This window comes from Thunnus thynnus, chromosome 4, assembly GCF_963924715.1.
Source record: "Thunnus thynnus chromosome 4, fThuThy2.1, whole genome shotgun sequence".
In the NCBI taxonomy this organism is placed as follows: domain Eukaryota; kingdom Metazoa; phylum Chordata; class Actinopteri; order Scombriformes; family Scombridae; genus Thunnus; species Thunnus thynnus.
The window spans coordinates 31,470,610-31,495,033 of record NC_089520.1 but is presented as its reverse complement, the minus strand read 5'-3'; the positions used below and the strand labels follow the sequence as shown (position 1 = coordinate 31,495,033).

Here is a 24,424-nt window from a genome sequence, read left to right as displayed (position 1 = left end):
TTTAGTTGAGTGAAATATGTCAAAAACTATTGGATGAATTGCCATTCCTGGTCACCATAGGACAAATTGTAATGACTTTGGTAATCAGGAGTTTTGACTTAGTGCCATCATAAAATGTTAAAATGTCTATTTGTCCAATATTTTGGTTAAATACCAAATACCTGCAAAACAAATGACATTCCCATCAGCCTCAGTTGTACTTTGTGTTTATTGCCAGTTAGCAAATGTAAGCATGCTAACACACTAAACTAACATGGTAAGCATTATATCTGCTAACATGTCAACATTGTCATTGTGAACTTGTCAGCATGCCAACATTATTATTTAGCTCAAAGCACCATTGTGCCCAAGTACTGTACAACCTCACAGGGATGCTAGCATGGCTGTGGACCAAATCTGACCAAACTCTTGACAGCTGTTTCTCTAATAATGCCCACTGTATTGTGTTACCTGGATGTGTATCTCTTTAACACAGTCAAGAACAGGGCCGCTGAACACTTAAACACATTTGACCCCAAAATTATTAAAAGTGTGTCATGACACTATTTAGCTTTAAATTTAGCCCTGACCTGATAGCTATGATTATTCATTTTTCACAAATATGTAGACAGGAAGCTGCTGGCAACGAACATCGAAGACCAAAAGAAGAGCTACATAAATGACAAGTGTACAATAAAACTAAATGAGACATTGTACGGACAATGTATTGAACATTCTGACTTTAACTTTGGAGTATCCATGATGCTGCAGGAAAGTTTTGGAGAGTTGTGCATCTTTGTAAGAATGATGACAGTTGGTAGGAGGGAGAAATAAGTACAGGTAAAAAAAAAAAAAAAAAAGCGAGGAGTTGTGCTTTAAATATGCCAGTGAGTCAGAGCTCAGCCTGATCATATTAAAATGCCTGGTAGCCAAAAAAAGGAGCACACATAACTCCCTCAGTGTTAGAAGTTATCAGGCAGCTCAATTACAATTTACTCTACCAGGCTTTGAGCTGTAAGAAAGTACTGTGCTTTGCAGACAATTACCATTTGTCATGTAGAAAATGCCCATCTGACAGGGATCTTTTGGAGGTTTCAATCAAAACTCAACAACAATATAACAACTGCGTTTTGTGACCACCGTTGCAGGGAGCTCTTGCTTCAAGACAGCGCAAATGATTAAGAATGATTGACACAGAATAAGCACTCATTCTTCAACTCTCAACAAAGGCAAGCCCTGCAACTGGAAGCAGGGTTATGAGCTCTTTTTCTATTCAGCTACATTACCAGTGGAGTAAGTTGCAGGCAATACTTGAAATAACTTTCCTTTTGGTTCACTGTGTATTGACACTTGTCTCCAGGGCACTGGCTAACATTAAAGCTTCTTTCGCAATATTGTTGCTTTATAAAAACACGGCCAGGGGACAGGGGTGCTGGGCTGCAATGCAAGTATTAATCTCTTACTCTATGAAATGCACACCAGTGTGTATTACCATAATGTAAGCAGGGAAATGGCAAGTTCTTCCCCATAGCCTCAACAGCTAAGATGAATTTATTTTTTCTCTCTTTTTTTGTATTTTCTTTTGATAAATAGAGCAGGAATTGTACACTTACTTATAATACTAACAGTTTTAGGTACAGTTTGTTAGACCATTTGAATATTGGATGCTCCATTCCAGGAATTGGTGGCTAGATTTATTTATTAAATGACAAAAGTTAAGCCTCAATATTCATAATGTTGAGATAAATGAAATTAAATGTACAACACATTTTTGTACCTGGTCTCCCTTCAACAATAAAGGGAGAAACTGCTTACATAATGTCCCCAGGCATGAAAATATTGTCAACTTGTTATCAATGCCTATAATGAAAAAATAACAATAAAAAAAACACACTCTGATTCTCTTTCTCTCTCTCTCTCTCTCACACACACACACACACACACACACACAAGTGCACACAGTCTACTGTCTAAGGATCTCAGTGAAAATGAACTTTCTCAAAATAAATGTGTAAAAGTGTCCATTTTTTATAGGAAGGTGTCTTAATGAAGCAGGCTGATTGAGGACGTCTTAATTCTCGCCTGTAGAACATGATGTGATTGTGTTTGTAATTGCATTGTGGGGAGGGGGAGTTTATCAGCCTGGGCCGCAGAGGGGTTTGTGTATGTACTTCCAGAGGATTCCTTTAATCACAAATTGCTCTCTTGGTTTATTCCCTTCCAGAGATATTCATCTCTCCTCGTGTGCTGAGGTATCCCTTCAGGAATAAAGAGCACACACATGTTCCACAGGAAATTGTCAGAGGAACCAAGATGGATTACTCATGCTGCGCTGGCGGATTCTCACTTTGAAAAATGATATCAGCCACAGTCTCCCAGATAAAAATAATCCCGGCTAGCAGTACATGGGATGCAGACGGGTAAAGAGACTTCTGACCTAATCTCAGCAAACATCTCAGAATTCACTTTATCTGTGGTATGATATTTTTTTGAGTTTAGTCAGTCAGCACCAGATTCTTTGCAGAAACATGTGTTAGAAGCCCCCACCCCCTCATCCATTGAAAAAGGAAAAACTGCTAATTTAGCAAAATGGTGCAGATAGATGATTGAAATTTTATGGCATCGTATGATCTGAAGCTTTAATGGCTCAAAGGTTATACTCTGAGTGATGCAGTGGGACCTACAGTCATATGGCTGGAAAGTGAATTGATCTACTAATTTGATGGTCTCTAAATACAACAACAAAATCAATTAATGCCCATAATCTTGACTGAAAAGCAAAGGCCGATGTACAGTCTGCCCATCAAGTATGTGCCCCTCAACGTAAATCACACCAAATGTCAAAGAGTCATCTGAGGCATGTTGAATTGTTAAGTAATAAATTCATGGCAAAAACATGAAAGTGTATTCACACATTATATAGTCAACTGTTCTCAGTGTGTCAGTTCAACGTCATTGAGCAGAGTTAAGAACTACAGTTTTTCTGGCTAATTTTAGAACACCACTGACAACTGGATGACTTTGTCACTACATATACTGTAGCAAGAGGTACAGAAGAATTTTTATTGTTTGAACAAAATGCTACTGTAATGTATTTAAAAGAAAATCTGTAGCTTTGTAAAGACAAACTATGGTTCCCAAGCTCAGCATTTATCTACAATGACTATTTGCTAAGCTCTGCACCCTTAGTTACTGTTGCCTGTCAAGCTTTCCATTCTCGCACAGTATATGTGCAGTTCACAATGATAATTGGGGCAGACTTACCACTTGAAATTCTCGTTAATATTTGGAACAACAGGCCCTTGATTTCAGACAGAGGTAGACAAAAACAAGGTTGTCATTTCTAGCTAGTGGTCGTCAATTTTGCCAGCTGGAATGGATCTTCTATTGTGAATGGGCCTTTTTTTTAAACAATCCATAACCCCACAACATAATGTAATATGAAATACTCCTTGGCATTGACAGTAACACAAAACAAGGTTACTATAGTAGGTAATAAGCCTTCTACTTAGGCATACTAACATACAACAAACAACATACTGTTTAATTCTTCATTACACTTTTGTGTATGAAAAAACACACTTGTGTTTTTGGTTTTGCAAAGGCTAAAAAAACCCTCCACCCTTGAAACTCTTTATGTACAGAGTATCTGCAGCCCCATGCACACAGTTCCAACAATTGGAGAAATACAAAGCTTGAAAGGCCTACGCGCCTAGTTACGGTTGCTAAGCTAATGTTGCTAATCTTCTATTGTGCAGCCCACTTGAAATGATGTTGCTAATGGGAAAGGCAAATGCCTTTAATCCACCCTTTCTAGACCACAGTGAGCAATGTGAAGATCATGGGCCACTCTCATCTAATCCAAATTTATCTGATGATCACAGCGTGTCAAACACATGGTGCAGTGCCCCCGCTTACAGCCACAAATATATCAAACTAGTGATTCATATTCATCTGCAGTGAAGTGACTTTTGGGGCAGCCAATGGCCAAAGGTTGGACACACAGCATGAAAAAAGACAAGGCAGAAGACATCTTGGAATGTCATTACTGAGTTTTGATAGAAATACGATCAAGCCATATCTGAGCGGGCTAGTTAGCCTGCCTGTAGCTGCACATCCATGTTCAAATTACTCATACAGTACTTGCCTGCTGATTTCCCAGTATCATGAATGCAATGGTCATGATGAATAATAAAAAAATTACACTTTTTTGTCAATAACACACTCTATTATTACTTTGATTACTAAGCTAGCCATTTACCTAAAAATCCCCTCCAAAAGAAATGTAGGACTTTGGCTCTGCCCACTGAGGTTTAAACCAACCAACGAGATTATTTCTGCCTCCTGAGCAGCTCTAACTCTGAGACATGTTTGGATAAATAAAACATTTAATCTGCTATGCGGATGTGTGTGTGCTAGCAGGCACCTCTGAACAGTGTTGGTTGTTGTCTGCAGCTGCCAGGATCAGCAAAGCACTAATCCTCGGTTTGCTCCCATTCTCAGGCGAGGGGGACCGCACTCCTTCATGTGGCTTTTTTAGCTACAGCCAGGGTGGAGAGGTGTAGGCAAAGACAAAATGAAAAGCACCAGTCAGCTGTCCACAGCAGCCTTGTCAGGTAGTAAACCTTTCCTCAAGGCAAAGTAATGAAACAAGTCCTTCTGGGCACATAAGCTCTCTGTATTCAGGCCTGGCACTGCTCACTCACACTGCTAACCTCCACAGAGAGCCAGAACTCCACTTCACAAGCAGATGTTCAATTAGAGTCAAATGAGGAAATTAGAGATCTGATGAGCAAAAAATGTGAAGTGACATTTAAACATGACAAACAATGTTTTTAATAAGTATAACAGCATGCAGCCTACGAATTAGGAGACTGAAATAGTGCTGGGCCATCCGTTCACACAGATCATTTAATCACCACCTTTATTAATACACCTGTTTCCATGCAGCACTGATTAATTTTAAGTCTTCATAAAAATTAAGCCCTGAGACATTTGATGAGACTCTTTATTAAAATCTCCTTGAAACAGAACAAAGGCATCATGGAAAGATAGCAAGATATGCGATAAGTAAATTAATGCAAAGTTCACTGCTATGTCTCTTTCGCAGTTTTGGTGTTCTCCTGACACTTATTCTTTCTGGAGTGCGTCTGGCAGAGCAGATGGGCCTATAAATGGAGATCACTCTGCGAGACATCTCTTCATTTACGTGACAGCCATGCTTATTTGCTTTGCCAATGTAGGAGGGATGCATAATATGCAAGAAGAACAGTGTACCACTGGGTCATGACTACAGATAGGATCTGGCCAATCCAGCTATAGCAAGTGTTGCTCTCGCTACAGACTAATGGACTAATCAACATCCAGGCCACATACACATCCTCCTGTGTCTTCTCACTTAAACTCAGTGAGCCACTCAAAAACGTGTCATGTTAAGCTTGCACCTACAGCTCAGACATTAACACACACTACTTAAAGCTGTAAACACACCTAGCAGATGATTTCAAGGCATGAAATGCGTCATATAGGGAGAGAGATTTCTCATGCTCACTGAATCATGAGCCACACTTGCTCTTCAATGTGCGTGTCAATAGTTTGGCATAAGTAAAAGGCAGAATTAAAGAGGTCTCACGTCACACGAACGTATGAGCTCAATTTGTGACAAGTGATAAAAATTATGAGAGGAAGCGGGGGTTGATATGTGGGTCAACTTTCTCAACGAGATCACGATCTCATAGTGTTTTCTTCTTGACAAGGCTGGAGGTTAATTTGGACATGTTAAACATGGAATTACTGTGCAATCAGATATGTGGCTCAAAAAATGATAGTTGTTTTTATGTTTTGAGCCATTTTGTGCTTTTATTTCATTTTTAACAGTCTTTCAAGCCTGGTTTGGCTTTATTTCTGTTTCATACAGATTTACAAATACCAATATGATGTCAAAAAATGATTAATTTTATATATAAAATTATGCATCTGCTGTAATTTTTCTAAGTACTTCAGTTTCTTTAAAGCAAAAATACACATCCCACATTGTTAGGACACAAAAAACTAACAAAGCTGAATATAGGTAGAATAGTCAGGTTTACTATATTCGACATGTGGTAACATATTGCATCGTTGATAAATTAAACTCAGACAGAAATCTGTTGCAGCCAAAATTTTTAGAATTGAGGCAAAATATGTGAACCATGGCTAAGTTTATGTTACGTAGCATATGATAAATTTACCTAATGTTGACTTAATTTCTACTTTAATTTCTACTAATTTCACTATATAACCAACTTTCATTTTATTTTGAGGAAGTCTTGTGGACACATCGTATCACAGCAACTCTTCTGGCCAGTGATGCCAAAAATTCCTGCCATCTAGCCAGAGGATAGTCATGTGAACATTTCTAGCCTTCAGCCTGCTAATTGTAGTGTTTTCTATAACCCATGGCTATCCCATCTGAATAAACTGTGATTTACTTGCAATGTGTGATAAAGATGCAGCTTGTTTGTACTGAGCCACCATGAATGTACTTACAGAATAAGGCAGCGCTGATTTAGATGCTTTAAACCACTAAGGAGGGGAGCGTTTTCCAACAAGATTAGAATTCTGTCTTATCATTGCACGACCAAACCGACCAATAAAGCCACTAAGACAATGGTTGCTGTGAGATTTCTTACTAGCAATGAATATTTTATGTTCAGTGTTATTAAATGTATCAAGACCTAACCTTATCTATTTAATAGAAGCAAGTCAAATTGATGTTATTGTAGAAAATACATACAGATTTTGCATTTGTACTCGAAATACAGGAAAAGCTCTGACTGATATGTGAATCTTAACATGTCCAGTGTCTTGGAGATATGTAGCTTCACCTTCCTTCCAGTAGCATCCTTCCTTTATGTTTCTTTGTGTGTGCAGTGGGACTGTACATTTGTAGTTGTTTGAAACCACTAATCTGGGGTAAAAAGGAGCTGATAAAACTTTGATCAGATGTTACCTTGGCAACAAGCTTCCTGTACTCACCTTGTTCAAAGATGTCACTCAAATTGTTACATCGCCAAGTGCACAATGTGTGCTACAGCAAACACTGGTGCACACTTTCAAATATTTCAATATTTCAGTAGGTATTTAATAGTATCTAATAATAATTTCTGGCATGAAATCAGTAGAGAAATTGAGAATATTTGGGATAGAGCTTTTTTATATCACCTTCTAAAAGACATAAAAAACACAGAGATCCACAGCTGATATCTGTAGAATATTGTAAATAGTGGTGCCAAATAAACCATTACAGTACCTTAAAGAACCATCAGGACCATTTTCAGCAATCAGAGAACAATTTCTTTCTCCCATTCAAGTCTGATCATCAGAGCAGACGGTTTCACAGACTGCAGCAGAGACACCTCAGCGCATCCGCAGCTGTTTTAGGCAAACTGAAATGTTTGATATTTTTATTTTAATCTGGAGAAGTGAATATAAAACGAAAAAATGGTACCATGGTCTTCCTAAATTGTGTTCCTTTTGCCTTTCTGAATATCACAATTGATATGATCAGTAGTTGGCTCAGAGAATGTTAATTTCATTCATTGTTAAACCTGAAAAACCCTTTAAATGTCTTTAAACCAATATTTAGCAATGTATTAGGGATTTTAAACAAATTAATCAAACTATATAACTAATTTTTGATGTATTATATGTGGGCTAAGTCCTGCACTTATGGACACAACAGGAGACGAGGTGGCATTTTGACTTGGCAGCAGTTTGCCAGGTGCCCTTTGTTCTTGGAGTACCACTCCCCTCAGCAATTATAATACACATAAAGGACTAAAATTACCCTCCCTGGGAATCCAGCCACCAGTAGGGTCCATATTTATTTCCCAGTCTAAATATGTTTTTTGAGAGGTGTGATGCCTAACCCAGAAAAAAATCACACAGCACAATAACAGAAAATAAAATTTTAGCATAAAGCATCTGCATCACATTGCCATATCTCAAACCTATTTTAGATGTATGACCTTTTGGACTGAGCTTACTAAAAGGAATTGCCATGGGTACCTGGGCATGCTGAACTTCTGACTGTCCATCAGCTCCTTGGGGAGGAAAGGAATGGAGTGGCAAGAGGGGTGTGTGTGTGTGTGTGGGGGGGCTGTATGAATAATATTGAGTAAAAAGATAAAACTTCATTTGCAATCTGCACCGAAACACACACAAGGCACCATGTATCCACTCTGTGCAGTTGAAGAGACACGCTGCTGCATCAGGGCGCCGTGGAAACAAAAGTGGGGGGATTTGTCCCAGCCACACCCAAAGCACTTTAATGCCTCCCCCCAGGCGTAAACACCTTCTTCAAAGGATTGAAAGATCCAGCACAAATATTTGCATGACTGCCAAAGCCGATAGAGATAAATACTCAAGGTCTTTAAAAGATGGTGTTTAATTCAGGAGGGCAGAACATCAGGACGTCAGCATATCCTGCGGTGGCTCGTGAGAGGACAGTTGATTGAGTGTGCCTGGTGTGAGGGGCCTAACAAACTTGATTTCTCCCTGTTAGTGACATATTGAAATGGCATGTTTTTTAGGCTGCTCTCTGTGGCTGACACGGCCAACTTACACACTCATCAGCAAGACCTGTTCTGCTCTGCGCTCTCAGCTGCTTTGTTCCAGCTGATGTCATCTAAACCTCGTCCCTGCAGGGTTGTCTGGGGTAGATAAGACATCCCCTCCCTCCACTGGTCTCCTGTAGAAAAAAGGGGGCTGCTGCTATGAAGATGGATTACCCAGCTGGTGACACTAGTTCCCTTTCCGCTGGAGCCACTATGGAGTGCTAACGCAATTAAGGCAATTAATCTTCAACAAAAGGGGTTCACAGCTACCTCTTATGATTTCGCACCTCTCCGTACAGGTACATAACCAAACAAGCCTGCTCCGACATGCACACATACTGTACATGCATGCAAACACAGTTCTTTGCTATACAGAAAAACATAAATACAATTAACTAGGAAGAATTATAGCATGCATGCCTAACACACAGTTCATGTGTGAAACCAGGATGTTGTTTGCTCCATTATTTGGGGTTCACTCATTTGTGTCAGTGGCCTGCTTTCACTTACGTTTTATGATTTTACAACCAACCAGCAGGATAAGACTAAATATTGTAGTCGACCTACAGAAAAGACAGCTATTATTGGGCATCCATTTAAAGAACAAGTGCTCTAATGATCACCGGAACAGATGCTAAACATTTTTATTGTGTAACATACAGCACAAGGTTGTATGTGTGTATGTCACACATGAGAGGGAAGGGAGATAACAGGAAAGAGAGTAAGGGGGAGCCAGCACATTTAAAAGGCTCTGGCATGTGTTTTCAAGCTCTGTAAAACATTACTCTACTTCCAAGCTGGCAATACAGTTCGGCACCATGGCAAAAATGTCCTTTTAATGTAACGCATCTGGGACTGTTGAATTTTACGTTCAAATCTGTGCTTCTTCTTAATTTTGGAGCAGCAGCACAGGTGGTCTGAGCCAAATATCATTTATTTTAGGGATGAATGATATAGGATTTTTGGTCAATATCCAATATGTCGATATTTTCCAACTCATTTTGGCCGATGGCTGATATATGCATAAATTTTTTCCACCTGAAGTTCAGGAGCTCAGCATTAAAACTTTAATAATCCTGCCAAGTGGGTCAAACAGTAGAGTTTTCTTTGAGTTTATTATACCGACAGGATTAATGGGTAGGATTTAATCTCTGGTCCACAGTCTGGAGCAGAAGGTGGCGGTTATATACCTAATACGCTGGTTGCCAACTGCTGTTAAAGAAGAAGAAGGAGAATACGTTTTTTCAAACAGAGTGGTACATCCTGTCAGCCGAGGTGTTTCCTATCTGTGCAGCCGAACACAGCAGCTCCTCCACGGACTGTTTCACCCTGATGTTCCTAGTACTTCCTCCACAGGCTCCACTTCACTCAGCTGCCCGACAGACCCGCTGCTTCTTCCAACTTTAACCTGAATAACAAACCGGGGCTCAGTGCTCCTGTTGGATCCACATGGTGAGCCGGTGCTAGCTGGGAGGCTAGCGGAGCGTTAGCTGCAGCATGGCCGGAGGGAAGCACAGACGACTAGCCCTGGCTCTCCGAGTGGATCCAACCGGAGCGCCGAACCCCGGTTTGTTATTCAGGTTAAAGTGGGAAGAAGCAGTGGGTCTGTGGGACAGCTGAGTGAAGTGGAGCCTGCGGAGGAAACACCAGGAACATCAGGGCGAAACAGTCCGCAGAGGGAAGCACAGCCGGAGCCGATATTTCATTTTAAAACCTTTATCGGCCGATACCGATGACATGCTGATATTATCGTGCATCCCTAATTTATTTAGAGTAAAGACATTAAAACATATTTCTGAATATCAAACATAAAACAGAACTACCAGAATGAAGACAGTGTTGAAGAATTACATCTGCTAATTGTCCATTATCATGGTACTCCAAGTGCTCTAAAGGACTAAGTTAAGCGAATCCATCTTTCAGCTACAGCAGCAACGATAAGAATTCCCTAATTTTAAATATTCAACAGTAATTTATACTTCAATGGTTTAAATCTTTAATGATTCATTATTTATCACAGCAGTTGGTCATTGTGTAAATTATAGTTAGGAATAAGTGAGAATACTGACGCACAAGTATATGCAGTGATAGAATTTCAGGAAAACAAAGCATCTCTTTCACACTGCTACAGATACTGCCATTTCATTTATCACTTACGACATCAATTTGTGTTATGCCAAAGAGAAATATGTAATAAATTTTAAACTGAGTTCACAATGGTCCAGGTGCTGTGAGGTTGAAATGTGTGATGGAAGTGGCACAGGGCGAGTGAAGGGCACCAGCAGCGAAACCACTATGCAAATTCCCCACCACTTTGTTTGACAAGCAACAACACTGCTTTGTATATATGCAAAGCCTGGCAAGACACTGTGCACACAGTCCTGCTGTCAGAGCAGAGTCATGCTAGAGTGGTGACACCCAATGGGTGACCCCTATCTGCAATTAGGCTTCTGGGCCAGACTTCGCACTTCATTCAGACAGACACGCACTAACACTGGCAAAAGTTATCACATATAGCACACATCACATCTCAGGGGTCAACCGTGGCAGGACACCAAGATCACCCTCTGTTCCTCAAAAACTTGTCTGAAGTTGAATAATTTGATTTCAGGAGCCTTTATCATCCCTGCTGAGGTGAAAAGTACTTGATTAGCACTTTGAATTTACTCAGCAGCCGGTCTGTTTGGCCATGACTAAAGATAAAACACAGCAAACCCCATTAACCATTACTCAGTGAGGCTCCATGCAGCTTTTTCTCTTTGCTGTTCTGCAAGTGTTCTCACCACATCCAAGGACTGCATCAAAATCTCTCCATGGACATACAGTAACAAAATATATCACAGTAACTGGAGCCTTTTGGTGCACCATGATACAGTATTTTTGAATCCATAAAACTTCTCAATTATCTAATCTTGTGATAAAATAGATGATTACATAAAACAATAATTTTAAGTTATTATGGATTTTACAATATATCTTATTGGGGTGATGTAATATTTCACTCTATACTGACCATTTTAAATTTGCCTGTTTGAAATACTTGCTTAAAAACAAGTGTAATACACCTTTACAATGTACAGTATGTTTTAAAGGGGTACTCCAGCGATTTAATATTTCACTTTCATGAAGTTGGGGGACTCAAAAAAGAAAAATTACAAAAAGAATGGTCTAAATTGAAGTGCCAGAAGCTGAGATATCCTGATTTTTGGTATCTAGTATGTGTCACGCACCAAAATTCCCCTGAATCCTACATCTCCCATAATGCAATGTGGTAGCACCATTCTGTTTTGAATTTTAAGTCTCAAGTCCAAACTGTGCTATCCCTGGTGACATCATTAAACCCTAATGACAAACATAAAGTTTTCTCAAACTTTGGAAAGCGCCCTCCAGAGACACAGAAGACGGTAGGGGGGGGGGGGGTCAAATATGTGGAGTGCTCCTTTAATGCTTTGAGAACACAGAAGTAATGGTCTTTGTCAAAGGGTTTGAGACAAGCAGGCTCTGAAAACACACTAATGCACCAATGATTGACATTTTTTTCATATCATATGTGCGACTCGTCCAATATTGCAACCAGCTGGGCAACACTGCGTTCGAGATGACTTATAATGAATAATTAAAATGTGAACAAGATGTTACATCTGGAGGGAGCGAGTGTTGCTAAGCATAAGATCTGTCTATATTAATACACAGGACCACAGCCTCCAGGGATCCGTACCTGGCTAAAAATAATGAGAGCACACAGAGGGAAAAGTCCAGCAGTTCTCACAGTGGGCTAAAGCAGAACAAAATGTCTGTGTGTTTTGTTACCTGTTACTTTCTCGGAGTGGTTCGCTGCCCTTCCGCCATGAGATCACACCCCAAGGAGACATCTTGGGCTTGCACTCGATGAGCACATCTCCTCCTACCTTCACCAGTGTCTGACTCCTCAGTTGGCTGTGAGAGAAATCTGGGGCAACAGCTGAGACAAGAGCAGCATATTAAAGGCACTGTTTGCATCTCTTTTCCTCCAATTTTTCTCTGATTATTTATCTCAAATTGAATTTATTACTGATAATTTCTTCAACATTTTGAAAAATGAGTTCATAAATACATTGCGTTATCGCCATGGTTAATTTAAAGACACTAGATTAGATTCTTTATAATGTGAATAATTAGCAATCAGAAAGCTAAACAGTAAAGCCCATGACTGATGTGGAGTTACTGTAACTTATTATAATTCTCAGTTAGGCTTCAAGTGAGTCTACATCATATTTTCACAGCAGAGACAGAAATGTCATGTTCTAAAACTTTTAACTTAAGCCACATAACTTTAAAAATATGTGCCCTTTTCAAAAGGTGTGCAATTGCCAGACAGTGTCCCTGGCATCTTTTCCTTTTGAATCTCCACCTTGAGTTTGACTAGTGCACACTACTGCGTTGAGCCTGATTCCAATCAGCAACATGGTCAAGATGAGACATGCTGGAGGATGAATATAGTGAATGAGAGCTGCTGCCAGCTCAGAGCGGAGAGTGACAGGCTTGACAGGACAGATGGGCGAGGCTGGTGAACAGAGCAGCTCTGGCATACGTCACTGTCAGACGGACACATTCATCTTATAATTAATGCTTTTCAATTAGTGGCCAATAAGAGAGAGGCCGCAGGTCATCCGGCACTATTGAGCAGAGGAAGAAGATGGAGCAAACTTGGAAACAAATACAAACAAATGTATGCCTGCGCACATGTCTCCATGCCAACGCACATACCGTATGCACGCATGCGTGAGTGCACACACACAGACACACGAAACACATCCACACACTAAGCCAACGTCTTACCTATAACTCGGAGCTCTGCATTGGAGTAGACCTCGCCATGTTTATTCCCGGCCACACACTGGTACATTCCTGTGTCTGACAGGGTCAGGCGAGTGATTGACAATGCTCCATTGCCAACCTGTATCCGCTCCTATGGACATAGAGACACATGTCTTTAATATGCTCTACTCTCACTGCTCATCTACATAAAAACAGCCAGCCAGTGGGCCAGTGAATTATGGTCTGGAAGTGACAGACGTGGCAATAAATCTAGGTTTTCATCACTAATGGAGGGAAAGGCTTGGGTGGATGGAGGCAGGCTAGCAGAAAATGACCCTAATCAATCTGCATGTTTATGAGAGTGAAATAAAACCATGCCCTATTTATATCTCCGACTGCACCACAGGGCCTGTTTCCCCTTCAGCAGGAGGAGAGGATAAGAGGGGAAGGAATATCTTAACATCTGAGGGTATACTGCATTGTGAAAATTGCTTTTCTGATAAGTATGCCCTATACATACTAAGTGCTGTGTACATGGTCATGCTGTACCTCCTCTTCATCTGTTTGGACTGTCGGTTTTTTTTGCCTGCCTGCAGGAGGACTCTTGCTCGTCACTGAGCCATCAAATTAAGATCTATCTAAGGACGGCTGGGCATGATGAACTAAAAACTCAGTGGGATCAGTGCATCTGTTGGACATTTAATCCTCAATATATGTTCATCTCTGTGAACTCAGGTTCTCCCTCAACTCCTTCTCTATACAGTATTAAATCCTTGAGCAGTTTTCATACATCTCCGTGCAGCCGTGTCAGGTTCCGCCTCCTCATGCCCTTCAGCTCCTGTGTTTTCCGCGGGCTCACCCATAATGTCATTAGAGCCCATTTCCATAGGGATGTCTGAGCGGCCTGAACTCCAGTCGCGGGGGATTAAGGTACTGTCACATGAAAAGAGAGACTGTCCTCACTGAAAGATCACAAACTAATCCTGTGTTTGAGCAGGTTGTGACTGAATTTCCATAACGCTCTGCGGCTCGGGATGTGCAGGGGGCGAATATCCCTGCTGGCAAGGGAGGCAAATGGTGGCATATATCAGTCTATGCATGGAAAGCACTCCCGTTTACGGCTGCTATTAATTAAGCATGACGTTCCTCTCAAATCAGCAGTTTTTCATGCAGGGACTTGGGGGGACCATCTGTACGCCTTATGCTGAATGGAAATGATTGGCAATGTCATTTGCCAACAACACTGGGTTGATTCTTTTGATATAAAACTGCAAAAACACATAAAGAATGGATGGCATGAAGGAATGACTTTTATGGTTTAGAAAAGTGAGCTGCTTCCATTTGATTGCTGGTAACAGATATGTTCTTCAGAATGACTAATTACTAGAAGCCTTTGTTGAGATGATGCAAAACAGATGTGAAATTTAAAAGAAGAAATACGCTACACTTTATAATATATCATAACAATATCAAACTACTACTATGGATTTAAGGAAAAGGGGGGAAATCTTTTTATTCAAATGCAATTTGAAAAAAACAAAACAAAAAGGAACACATGGGTAACATGAAATTGATTTTGATCTTACAACTTCGATCTCATAAACAGTGAAGGGAAAATGTCACTACAGGGCTTAACAACAAGAAATGATGCTGTGCTCACCAGAGTAGAACTGTGAAAGAAATCTGCTAATTATATTCACAGATATTTGATTAATCTACTGTATATGCCTGAGAAACTACAAGTAGACGTGAACTAAGCTCAACAGTAGCAGGAACAAAAGCTCTTAACTCAGTCTGTTTCCTTCGGTTGAGCTTGAATGAAAGAGGAGAGAAAGGGAATTCAAACCACCTCCCCTCTCCTAATCAGGATGTGGTGGATTTTTGCCAAAATGATTTTCATTCCTGAAAATTCAAAGAATTTTTTTAAGAGGTCTAGCAAGAATAACCTCAGTTCAAGTATGCCACAGTAAGCCATGTCTATGGTGGTCCCATACTCCTCTAAATGGACTAAATCCTGTTTCACGGTGGAGTTTCCCTTTAATTGCACAGCCACTTAATCCTGCAGCCATTGTCAATAAAGCAGCAGAGAGTGAGGTCCTCAAGGTGAAAGCAGCCACAAGAAATGGAGCATTCCAATAAACTATCTCTCTATTTTGATGTAGGGCGGTGATACACAGCACCATCATGGAAGACCATGAGTCTTATCATTTGTAAGGGCTGCGTCTGAAACAGCAGTATGTTAACTGTCTGTCCAACAAAGAGACCAGCACCTTTAAAACCAGTCTGAGAGTTACGATTATTACAGGGAAACACTAAAAATAGTTGGGGTTCTTAAATATTTTAAATGGCTGACACTGAATAATTGAATGCACATATACTCAGCTGTATACAGTATATACGACCCTCTAGAAATCCACTGTGCTATGTAGTCAATGACTTATGTGTTGTTATGTTATTTTCATTAATGGATTGCTCTGTCTCTCCTCTTCAAAGTTAGAAAACTGTCGGCAGAAATAAGTTTGTTGAGATATTCCAGTGAACGACACAATCAGAAAGCTCTAATTGATTCACCGTAATAAATAACAACAAATGGCGCTTCCTCTTCCCACTGCTCCTTACATCATTGACCTTTCCCTTCCTCCACTCATTAAGCCACTGTGGTTAATGGTGGCATTTCAAACAATGTAACACCTTTGCTGATTAATCCGTTCTCCTACGCATTCTGAATATATCCATTTATTTCATCTTTGTTAAGGGGAAATCTGCTGCACAAAAATCAACACAGTCATTGTAACCTTCAATCATAATCATGCATTCAGTGCTATGAATCCAGATGGCTGAGTGTGATGAGGTGTGTTAGTATTTTCACCTATTTTGGAGGGTTTTTTTTTTAAAGCAGTTGTGCTTTCATTTAAAAGGGACATATTATGCTTTTTCTGGTTTTCTGTTATTTATGTACTGTTATGATATCAGATATGCCAAACATGGTCAGAGTTCCAAAATTTGACTTAACATATATAAAGATGCTCCCTGCCAGTCAAAATCCAGGGCTTCAATGTGATCTGAATACTCATATTCAGATACTCCAATGTTTTTTTCGACCTTGCCAACGAGCTGATGTCGGCTTGTCTAGCTTGTCCATTAATGGCCGTTTGTTCTGTAGCCTTGGTTGCTAAGGTTGTTTGCTAAGGTTTTTCCATGTGTTGTTCTCATATTTTGAATCGGGTTTTGGCTCAAACATGTACGGATGTATTTGAGAAGTTGACCTTTTGACTAAAGAACAAGAAAAAGTAGTCAAATCCTACTACTATAATTTGTTTCATGGTTTGTTTATGTAGCCTCCCAAACTGGCGGGTGTCTGCTGAGGGGCAGCTTCCAAGAGCTGGCCAATCAGAACATAGTGGGCTCATCTGGGGGGGGGGGGGGGGGGGGTCTTAAAGAGACAGGAGCATGTTTCTGACAGAGGGTGAACTGAGGGGCTGCATAAAGGGTCAGGATGAGTTAAATATCCAGTAGAGCCCCAGATTAAAAATATAGACCTGCATTATATGCCCCCTTTAAATGTATTCAGTTCAAATAGAAGTATAGGAGTGAGGTCTCATGAACAAAATGAAAAAAATAGATCATATGGACTGTGAATGGCCCATTAGAATGCTCACAATATTTATTATTTTATGAAACAACCAATAACGACAAAAAACTGCTTTTTTCCCAAACATAAAAAGAGATGCTCTGTCTTATTTTCTAGTGTTACCTTATAAAAGGTTTTGATAAAAATGTTAGCCATAGGTTAAACAGATTGTTGCTTATTTTTTCCTGGATAGCAAGCCAAATCTGTTTTTATGAGAAAGAGGCTTTGCTGTGCAGAGTGTTGCCTCTAGTAATGTAGCGACAGACTGGGTTCATTCCAGCGACATGTATAACATTCAAGTACTGATCGATATCCTCTGGTGTGTTTGTCTCCTTTTTTGCATAATGAAGCAAATTAACATAATGCCTGTTTATTTATCAGGTGCAAGCTGTGCCTGAGTATCCAATCAATCTTACCCCAACAACCTGGCGAAAGGATCCAATATGATAATCCAATACAATGAAGGAATATTGAATCATATTTTTGCAAATGCCAACAACAGTGTTCTGCTGCAGTTAAAGTTAGATGTACAAGAAAGCTAGCTGGAGCCACAACAGCCTCATCTTTCATCACAGTACCCATACTGGGAATTCAGAGGGGGCAGAGGGCTAAAATGGATGTGCAGTGTATGTATAAAGAATCTCACTTTTTCCTCTTTAGCGGCACAGGATTAATAACTGCATGTTGAATCTCTCTTTGCCGAAGAAAGATTTAACAGAAGATTATGGTAGCACTTATAACGCTATACTTTCCAGACTAGCATGAAATATTGGCCTGTTTACAGTTTGGTCTTTTAGAAAAGCAAAGCACAGTGGACATACTCTAATTCCTTTGAAATAAATGCTGTTTTGCAGAACTGAATCACATAATGTATTGCTGCACAGGAGGAGCTGTGTTGTAATGAAGAAGACAATAATGCATGGTAATTAGTCAGTAAAGCCAGAACAAGCAGCACAATAGAGCTTTCAAAATACAGTACATGGTTGCTCACATTCTTCATTCAGCGGCACAGAGTGTGGGAGAAACATCTGTGCCAAAGCTGTTGCGTAAGTCTAACTTTGGAAGCAGAATGTCATCTTCTAAAGAGATGCATTCGCTTGGCGGATCTCACCTCTGCGGACTCCAGGTTCTCTCCATTTTTCATCCACCTGTAGGAAGGCTTCGGCTTCCCCGTGGCTTTACATTCCCACACCACCGAGTCATCAATGAGCTTTTGGACATCTTGGGGTTTCTCAATGAGATGAGGAGGAGCTGGAAAATGTTAAAAAAAATGATGAAAATAGTAAAATTATGTGGCTACTGTATAATGAAATTAGCAACAGCATAGTTTCTGCTGGGGTCGAGATGAAAGAAGAGAGGAGTTGGTAACAATATTGATACGGTAATGTGATTCGTATTGAACCATTACCAGCTGGTCATAATTTAGTTGTAGTAGCTGTCCTCTTGTCTTGCATTGAAAGACCCATCAATTATTTTAGGAATGATAGCAGGTTCCCGCCCTCTGTGTTGAATTTTGGTGATGGGACTCATTTATTACCTTTCATTTACGCTGAATTATCACTGAAGTACTTCTTCTATGGTTTCTTTTAGTTTCCTAGTGTGCTTAGACTGGAACTAAAGTGATGAAAACCGGATCCATATACATTAGGGTGGCTACTGGTGCCATAAAACCCCTCCATTCAATACAAACTGAGTAAATGATGGTATAATTATACAGGAAGAGAATTGATTCTTGCTGTGTCATGCAAGTAACTCAAGGCTAGTTAATGATTAAGAAAAAAACAAACATAAAAGTAGATCTGTAAAGTTCTCTCTGTGTAATGCTCTGTACATTCTGGTTGATGTGTAGGTCAAGCTACTATCATCTTATATCACACAAGGCCAGTGTCAGGACAAGAGTAATGGCTGACCACACTTTCCCATTCCACAGACCTCACCTAATGCCACTCTCAAGGACTGACCTTTGTGGAGGCTTTTCGGTAACAGTACAAATCCTGCTCTAATTGGCTGGTGCAATACAGTATTTTGCCTTTGAGAGAAGCAGGATAAACACGGTGAGAAATTCAATAATGGCAAATGCATCCCTGCACGATCTCTGTGCATTACAACTTCACAATGTAGCCGATGTGTGAGTGTGTGTGTGTGTGTGCTGTATGTGGGTGTTCAGAGACAAAGAAAAAAGACAAATAAAAGAGGTGCATGTAGAGACAGGAGGGGGGTATTTGTGCAGTCTTGTGTATTTATGTCGGAGTCCTGCAAAGACTCCACATCAAAATCCGTTCAGTATCAAAGAAATGTATGTATTTGTGGATCTTGCGTCGTACTATAGGCCTTTAAGATCTCTTGGCAGCCGAGGCTGCTGCACAAGGTTGGCTGAGGTCATTAACTGTTAACTTGTATTGAGGCTGTTCTTTTGCCATCTGTGGAAATGGTTCAAGACTTACAATTTCCTTTGACTGAAAGCTACTGAAAAATGAATCTTCTGTTATTTATCCAGCAACAGAGAAGAGACATTTATGTAACAGCTATGCTAACCTCCCTGTTATTCTCTCAATGGATATATTTTTTACATCAATTTCAGATTTATTTCCAGTACTTGTACCTGCAGAAGCCTATGCAGTATGTGCTTTGAAAAGAACTCACTTGGAGAGATGGTAGAAACTTACTCTGTAAGACTCCACCATCACCAGTCATTCAGCATCACATCCATTCACGCTACCGCAATCCTCCATCAGAGCCTGGCTGAGCTGCCCCGCCCACTGCACCTTTCAGGCCTGCATTGTTGTTGTTGTTTTTTTTTTTTCTCCTCACTGTCAGGGTTCCTCACTCTATCCCTCACCCGCTGCAAACGTATCGACTCTCAGTCAACGCTTACCAAATGAAAGCAGGCAGCCCATCTCTGCCTGAACTGGGCCAAGCGCGTATACAATCGAGCCAAATGTCAAGTGGCAAAAGCAGAGGAAAGATGGGAATTTATCTTATCAGTGAAATCACTGTGAGATAATGCAGCGGTGAGTCTATAGAAACACAAATGTGAATACAGCTAACCTGTCACAGCTTTGCATTTACTTTCCTGCTGGGTAATATCAACATCAACAGGCGGGCAAAGGCCCATTTCTTTTCCAAGCTTTACTTTCAGAGATGGAAATTTGACAAACCACTTGTCTTTGGCTTCAATTTGTCATTAAAAACTGCTTTCAATAGAGAATTATGACTAATATGGAGAAAGATGGTGACTAAATGCATCCAAAGTGAAAAGAGCTTTTGCATTAAGATATAATTAATCTAATCTCACCTCGAGCATAAAACCACAAATTTGGTTCTTAAGCCTCAATACAGTTAATGAATTCCTGTTTCTTTAAATACATTTTCTATTTTATGAATACACTTCTTTAAAGTGACAAGATGAATGAATACATTTCTTTAAAGTGACAAAGACAAGATGAAGTGATGGAAAAATCTAAAATTTAAAAACACTGTTGTAAATTGGAAATACAGCTCCTTCATATCCGTTAGGTCAACTTGTATTAGTGGGGTTCAAGACAGAAAGAACAATGTTTTTTGCATCTAACATTGACCTTAAAAGGGTGAGAATGTTTTAACAATGACCATAAAGCCACCATAAAGCAACCCTTCATTTCTTCCTGTCTTAACACAAAGCCCGGCTCTTCCCACTGTAGCTTGCTTGGATGTACAAGAAATACCCTTATCGATTCCCCCATTGGCTTACACTGCTGACGAATGTCTCAAAGGCTTAATTCAAAGGTAGTTCAAAATAAGATTACTGATTTTTATCACCTGGCTGCAGACAGCATGAGAGAGAGAGTCGGGGGGGTCAGAGAGAGAGACTGACAAAACACGTCAAAAATAAGAGAGGACCGGCAGCTCTAAAGGACAAATCAAGACTTGGTGGATCACGGCATGCTCCTGGGCTGTTGTAGTGAATGAGGCTGAGAGTTTCCAGGGCTGTTGTAAATAATGGCAAATTGTTTAATGCCCCAAATGAGTTATTTCTGACAGCTGACACAGCATGACTTGAAAGGGAGAAAATCAGAAGGAAGAAAACAAAGAGCGGTCAAGGTTGGAGGAAAATCCATAGATTGTTCAAAGAGCAAGCTAACTGCTCGAAGAAGAATTCTGGTTAAAAATATTGTTCAAATATAAATGTCATGGTGTTTTTTTATCCATAAATTCCTGACCTCTTGTAATTAATGCACATGGAAAGTTACCAGGCTGGGTAAACAGCTCTAGTACAGAGATTTTGTTAATTATCATAGAGGTTAATTTTCCGACTTTGATTATTTATATGGATCGATGAATAGGATTTGTGATATCAATATCTCGTTTCCTACTTATTACCTTTCTCCCTGGGATTCAGTCTAGTGTTAATAAGTCACAAAACTCCACCAATTAAAGAATATCAGACACTGATTGCACACAGAATCAGTGTCTGTTTCCCAAAATCTTTAAAGTTTTTGGGAAAACATCAAAAGTTATTTGTTGTTATCTGATGTGTTTCTGGAGCTGTTTCACAATCATCCACAATTAATTTGAAATTTTCCAGCTGTGAGCAGCTCCTCTATTATCTATGTGTGCATTGTGGGAGAATAGAGTACATCATGTATGCTGATTGTTTTGTGAATACTGACAAAATGAAATGCTCATGTAGTATGGAACTCACTCTCATATGTTTCAGGAACAAATGCCATTTAATTATCACAATGAATACTCCAAAATACTACTAATATTATTATTATTTTGGAGTATTTTAGAATAAAATTTTTCAATTAAATTATACACAAACCATAAACAGTTATTGTTTTCCAGGTTTCTTGTATAAAACAAAGGAATAAAAATCATAATTAAACATTGAGATGGTTGGATGTGATATTTTTGCACATGGCATCAGTAAGGAAACAATCCCTGAGGTCTGATAGCCTGCAGATGTGTTGACTTTTTAACTTAATTAATTTAAACATTAGCCAAGATCAATCTATTTGGGATTCGTAATAATTATTTAATTGCTAAAGTAATAGCACAGTTTACTAAAATTCAAATCAATAGTATTCACTATATAAAACAATAAAAAAGCCACACTGACTGCAGATACCATCATGTTTACACTGATGAATTAATGAATAGCAAGCGTTTTTTTTTCATTTTGTGAGAACAGCTGGCGGAAGTTGAATTTTGAAATGAAGTGGACTACACATTCCAGCCAGCGGTTATACCGACTGCTAAGTATTTGAACTCAATAGGTGTGAGTCCAACAATGGTTGGATCTACTAACGCCCTTCCTGTTGATCCAGATGCTGCAGTGCAGATTACGTCCCTGACATACAGTATGTGCCACTAGTCTATGTATAGTACATTTAACGGCTTTGATCTCCAGTCAAGTTGGATGTCAATCATGATGCCATCTGGTGGAACCCAATACAAGGCTCACCAACAAGGTCGTATCCAAGGGCTCAGCCTCATCCGCGTCGCTCCTTTAATCTGGATCAAAATATTAGAGGCATCATGGCTGACAGCCTTTAATCATTTTGATGTGCTGTTAAAACGAGCCTCCCTCCTCATGTATACCACATGAGCCTCTGCCGATCACCGCTGACTGCTTTAGAAGACTAGTTGTGTCTGCTCTCGCTGCCTCTCTCAGTCTGAGCAGGGCTGACAGATGTGGTGCATGCTGGTCAAATATTCATGCATGATAGGATCACCTACCGTAGAAAGAGAGCTTTCCTTTCACTGTGTTCATTCCCCTGGAGTTTTCCGCCACACACTCATATGTGCCGGCGTCCTCCTGTTGGAAATATGGGATTTCCAGGACACCGCTGGCTTTCCTCATGTCCACTTTCCTGGGGAAAGGTACACTGTCCACTCTCCTCCAGTTTATAGAGGGCACCGGGCTGGTGAGAAGAGACAGAGAGAAGTTTACCCCTTCTGAGGTCACAGCTTTCAATTTTTGTGAATGACTTATTTCTCATGAGTGGACAAATTCTGCCACATGTACAGATTCTTATCTTTTGAAGGGTTTTTCAAGGCACAAAATAGAGAAAGAGCAGTCATTTTTACTCAAACTTATACAGTTTTATGGATAATTGTTTGACACACAAAGAATTAAAACAAAACTGCCACACATAAACTTTCAGTGCATTTACCAGACTTTAGTCAGAAACTGATAAAGTGGAATTATAGTTGAATTTGTGCTGCAAAATACTGATCCCATGCACTAATGATAAAGACAGTAATTTTAGATGGTGAATAATGCAGAACCCAATTAGTAGCAAACAAACATCCCTTAAAAGAGCTTTTAAATGCCTTAATTACATCATTATCTATACACATACAACCCAACATTAACTCAAGGTCTTTCAATTATTTGAATTTAATGCCTCAGAATTGCCTTAATTTGCAAGTTGTGGGGACATGGTGCTTAAATTAACCTTCAATTATCCTTAAATCCTTAAAATGCAACTGATATAGGAGCACAACATTTAGAGCGTTTCTTTGGTCTTTTAAGGATCAAAGTTACTTTGGTCACACCACGATAATATTCATATGAAAGGCTTAAGGGGCTTATATGGGGTTTCATTCCCTGGTGAATGTATGTAAAACTGCAAGAATTACCTCAGACTCCAAAGAGTTAAGTACAACTTAGGCATATTACCTACTCCTGTACTCTGGGCGCCAGTGCACTGTGTTACAAAACCTGTTATTTTAACTGAAGATTCTTACATCACAACATGTGCCCTTTAATTTCTCAGATGCAAAGCCTAGCTTGAAACACTTGAGGATTGCAGCAAGGTGGTGAAACACATGAAAAAAAAAAAAATATCCCAGCGCTTTTCTAGTAATATTTTTCCTTTTATATGCTAGTGAGTGTGCTGATCCTGACTACGAGTGGGCTTACTTTCCCAGAGCGAAGCATTCCAGCTTTACAGTGGATCCTTTGGCAACATGAACAACCTCTGGAAACTGAACTTCAATCTTTGGCTCATATTCACCCATCACACCTGAAAGAGAAATGCAAATGAGTGCTAGTGTTAGTGAGAAAAAAAAAATAAGAAAAAAGTTGTGTTTTTGATTTGTAACTCAAGTTAAACAACTCTGGCAAAAAAGAAAAAAAAAAAAAAACAAGTTGTGGTTTCTGCTGTTACTACTCAACCACTGAAAAACCCTTTTCAAGTACAGCCCTCTTTTACTATAAGCTGAAATGTTTTTCAACTTCCAACGCTGTGCGATCTGAGCGGCAGAAACACACTCTGCTCTCAGCGCTGTCACAGAATGCTCTCCCATTGAAAATAATGAGAAAAAGAAGCCAAACACACAGCTCTCCAGTGGACATGCAACACACTGATGTTGAATGGAAAAACAACTTTGAGAATTCATAGACGGTTTGAGCTTTTACATCCAGATGAGT

The 24,424-nt window shown here is 39.8% G+C and overlaps 1 protein-coding gene across 3 annotated transcripts in view; it reads right to left on the bottom strand.

Annotated features, from left to right (window-relative positions):
* Window positions 1-24,424, bottom strand: part of cntn4 (contactin 4) — a 157,926-nt gene that overhangs the window by 36,581 nt on the left and 96,921 nt on the right. For all 3 annotated transcript variants that reach the window (XM_067588319.1, XM_067588318.1, XM_067588320.1), the window contains 5 exons: window positions 23,915-24,017; window positions 22,726-22,910; window positions 18,116-18,255; window positions 13,395-13,524; window positions 12,387-12,537 (listed from right to left, as the gene is read on the bottom strand). In XM_067588319.1, the coding sequence (XP_067444420.1) occupies window positions 12,387-12,537; window positions 13,395-13,524; window positions 18,116-18,255; window positions 22,726-22,910; window positions 23,915-24,017 (709 nt within the window). The remainder of the gene's footprint in view (window positions 1-12,386; window positions 12,538-13,394; window positions 13,525-18,115; window positions 18,256-22,725; window positions 22,911-23,914; window positions 24,018-24,424) is intronic.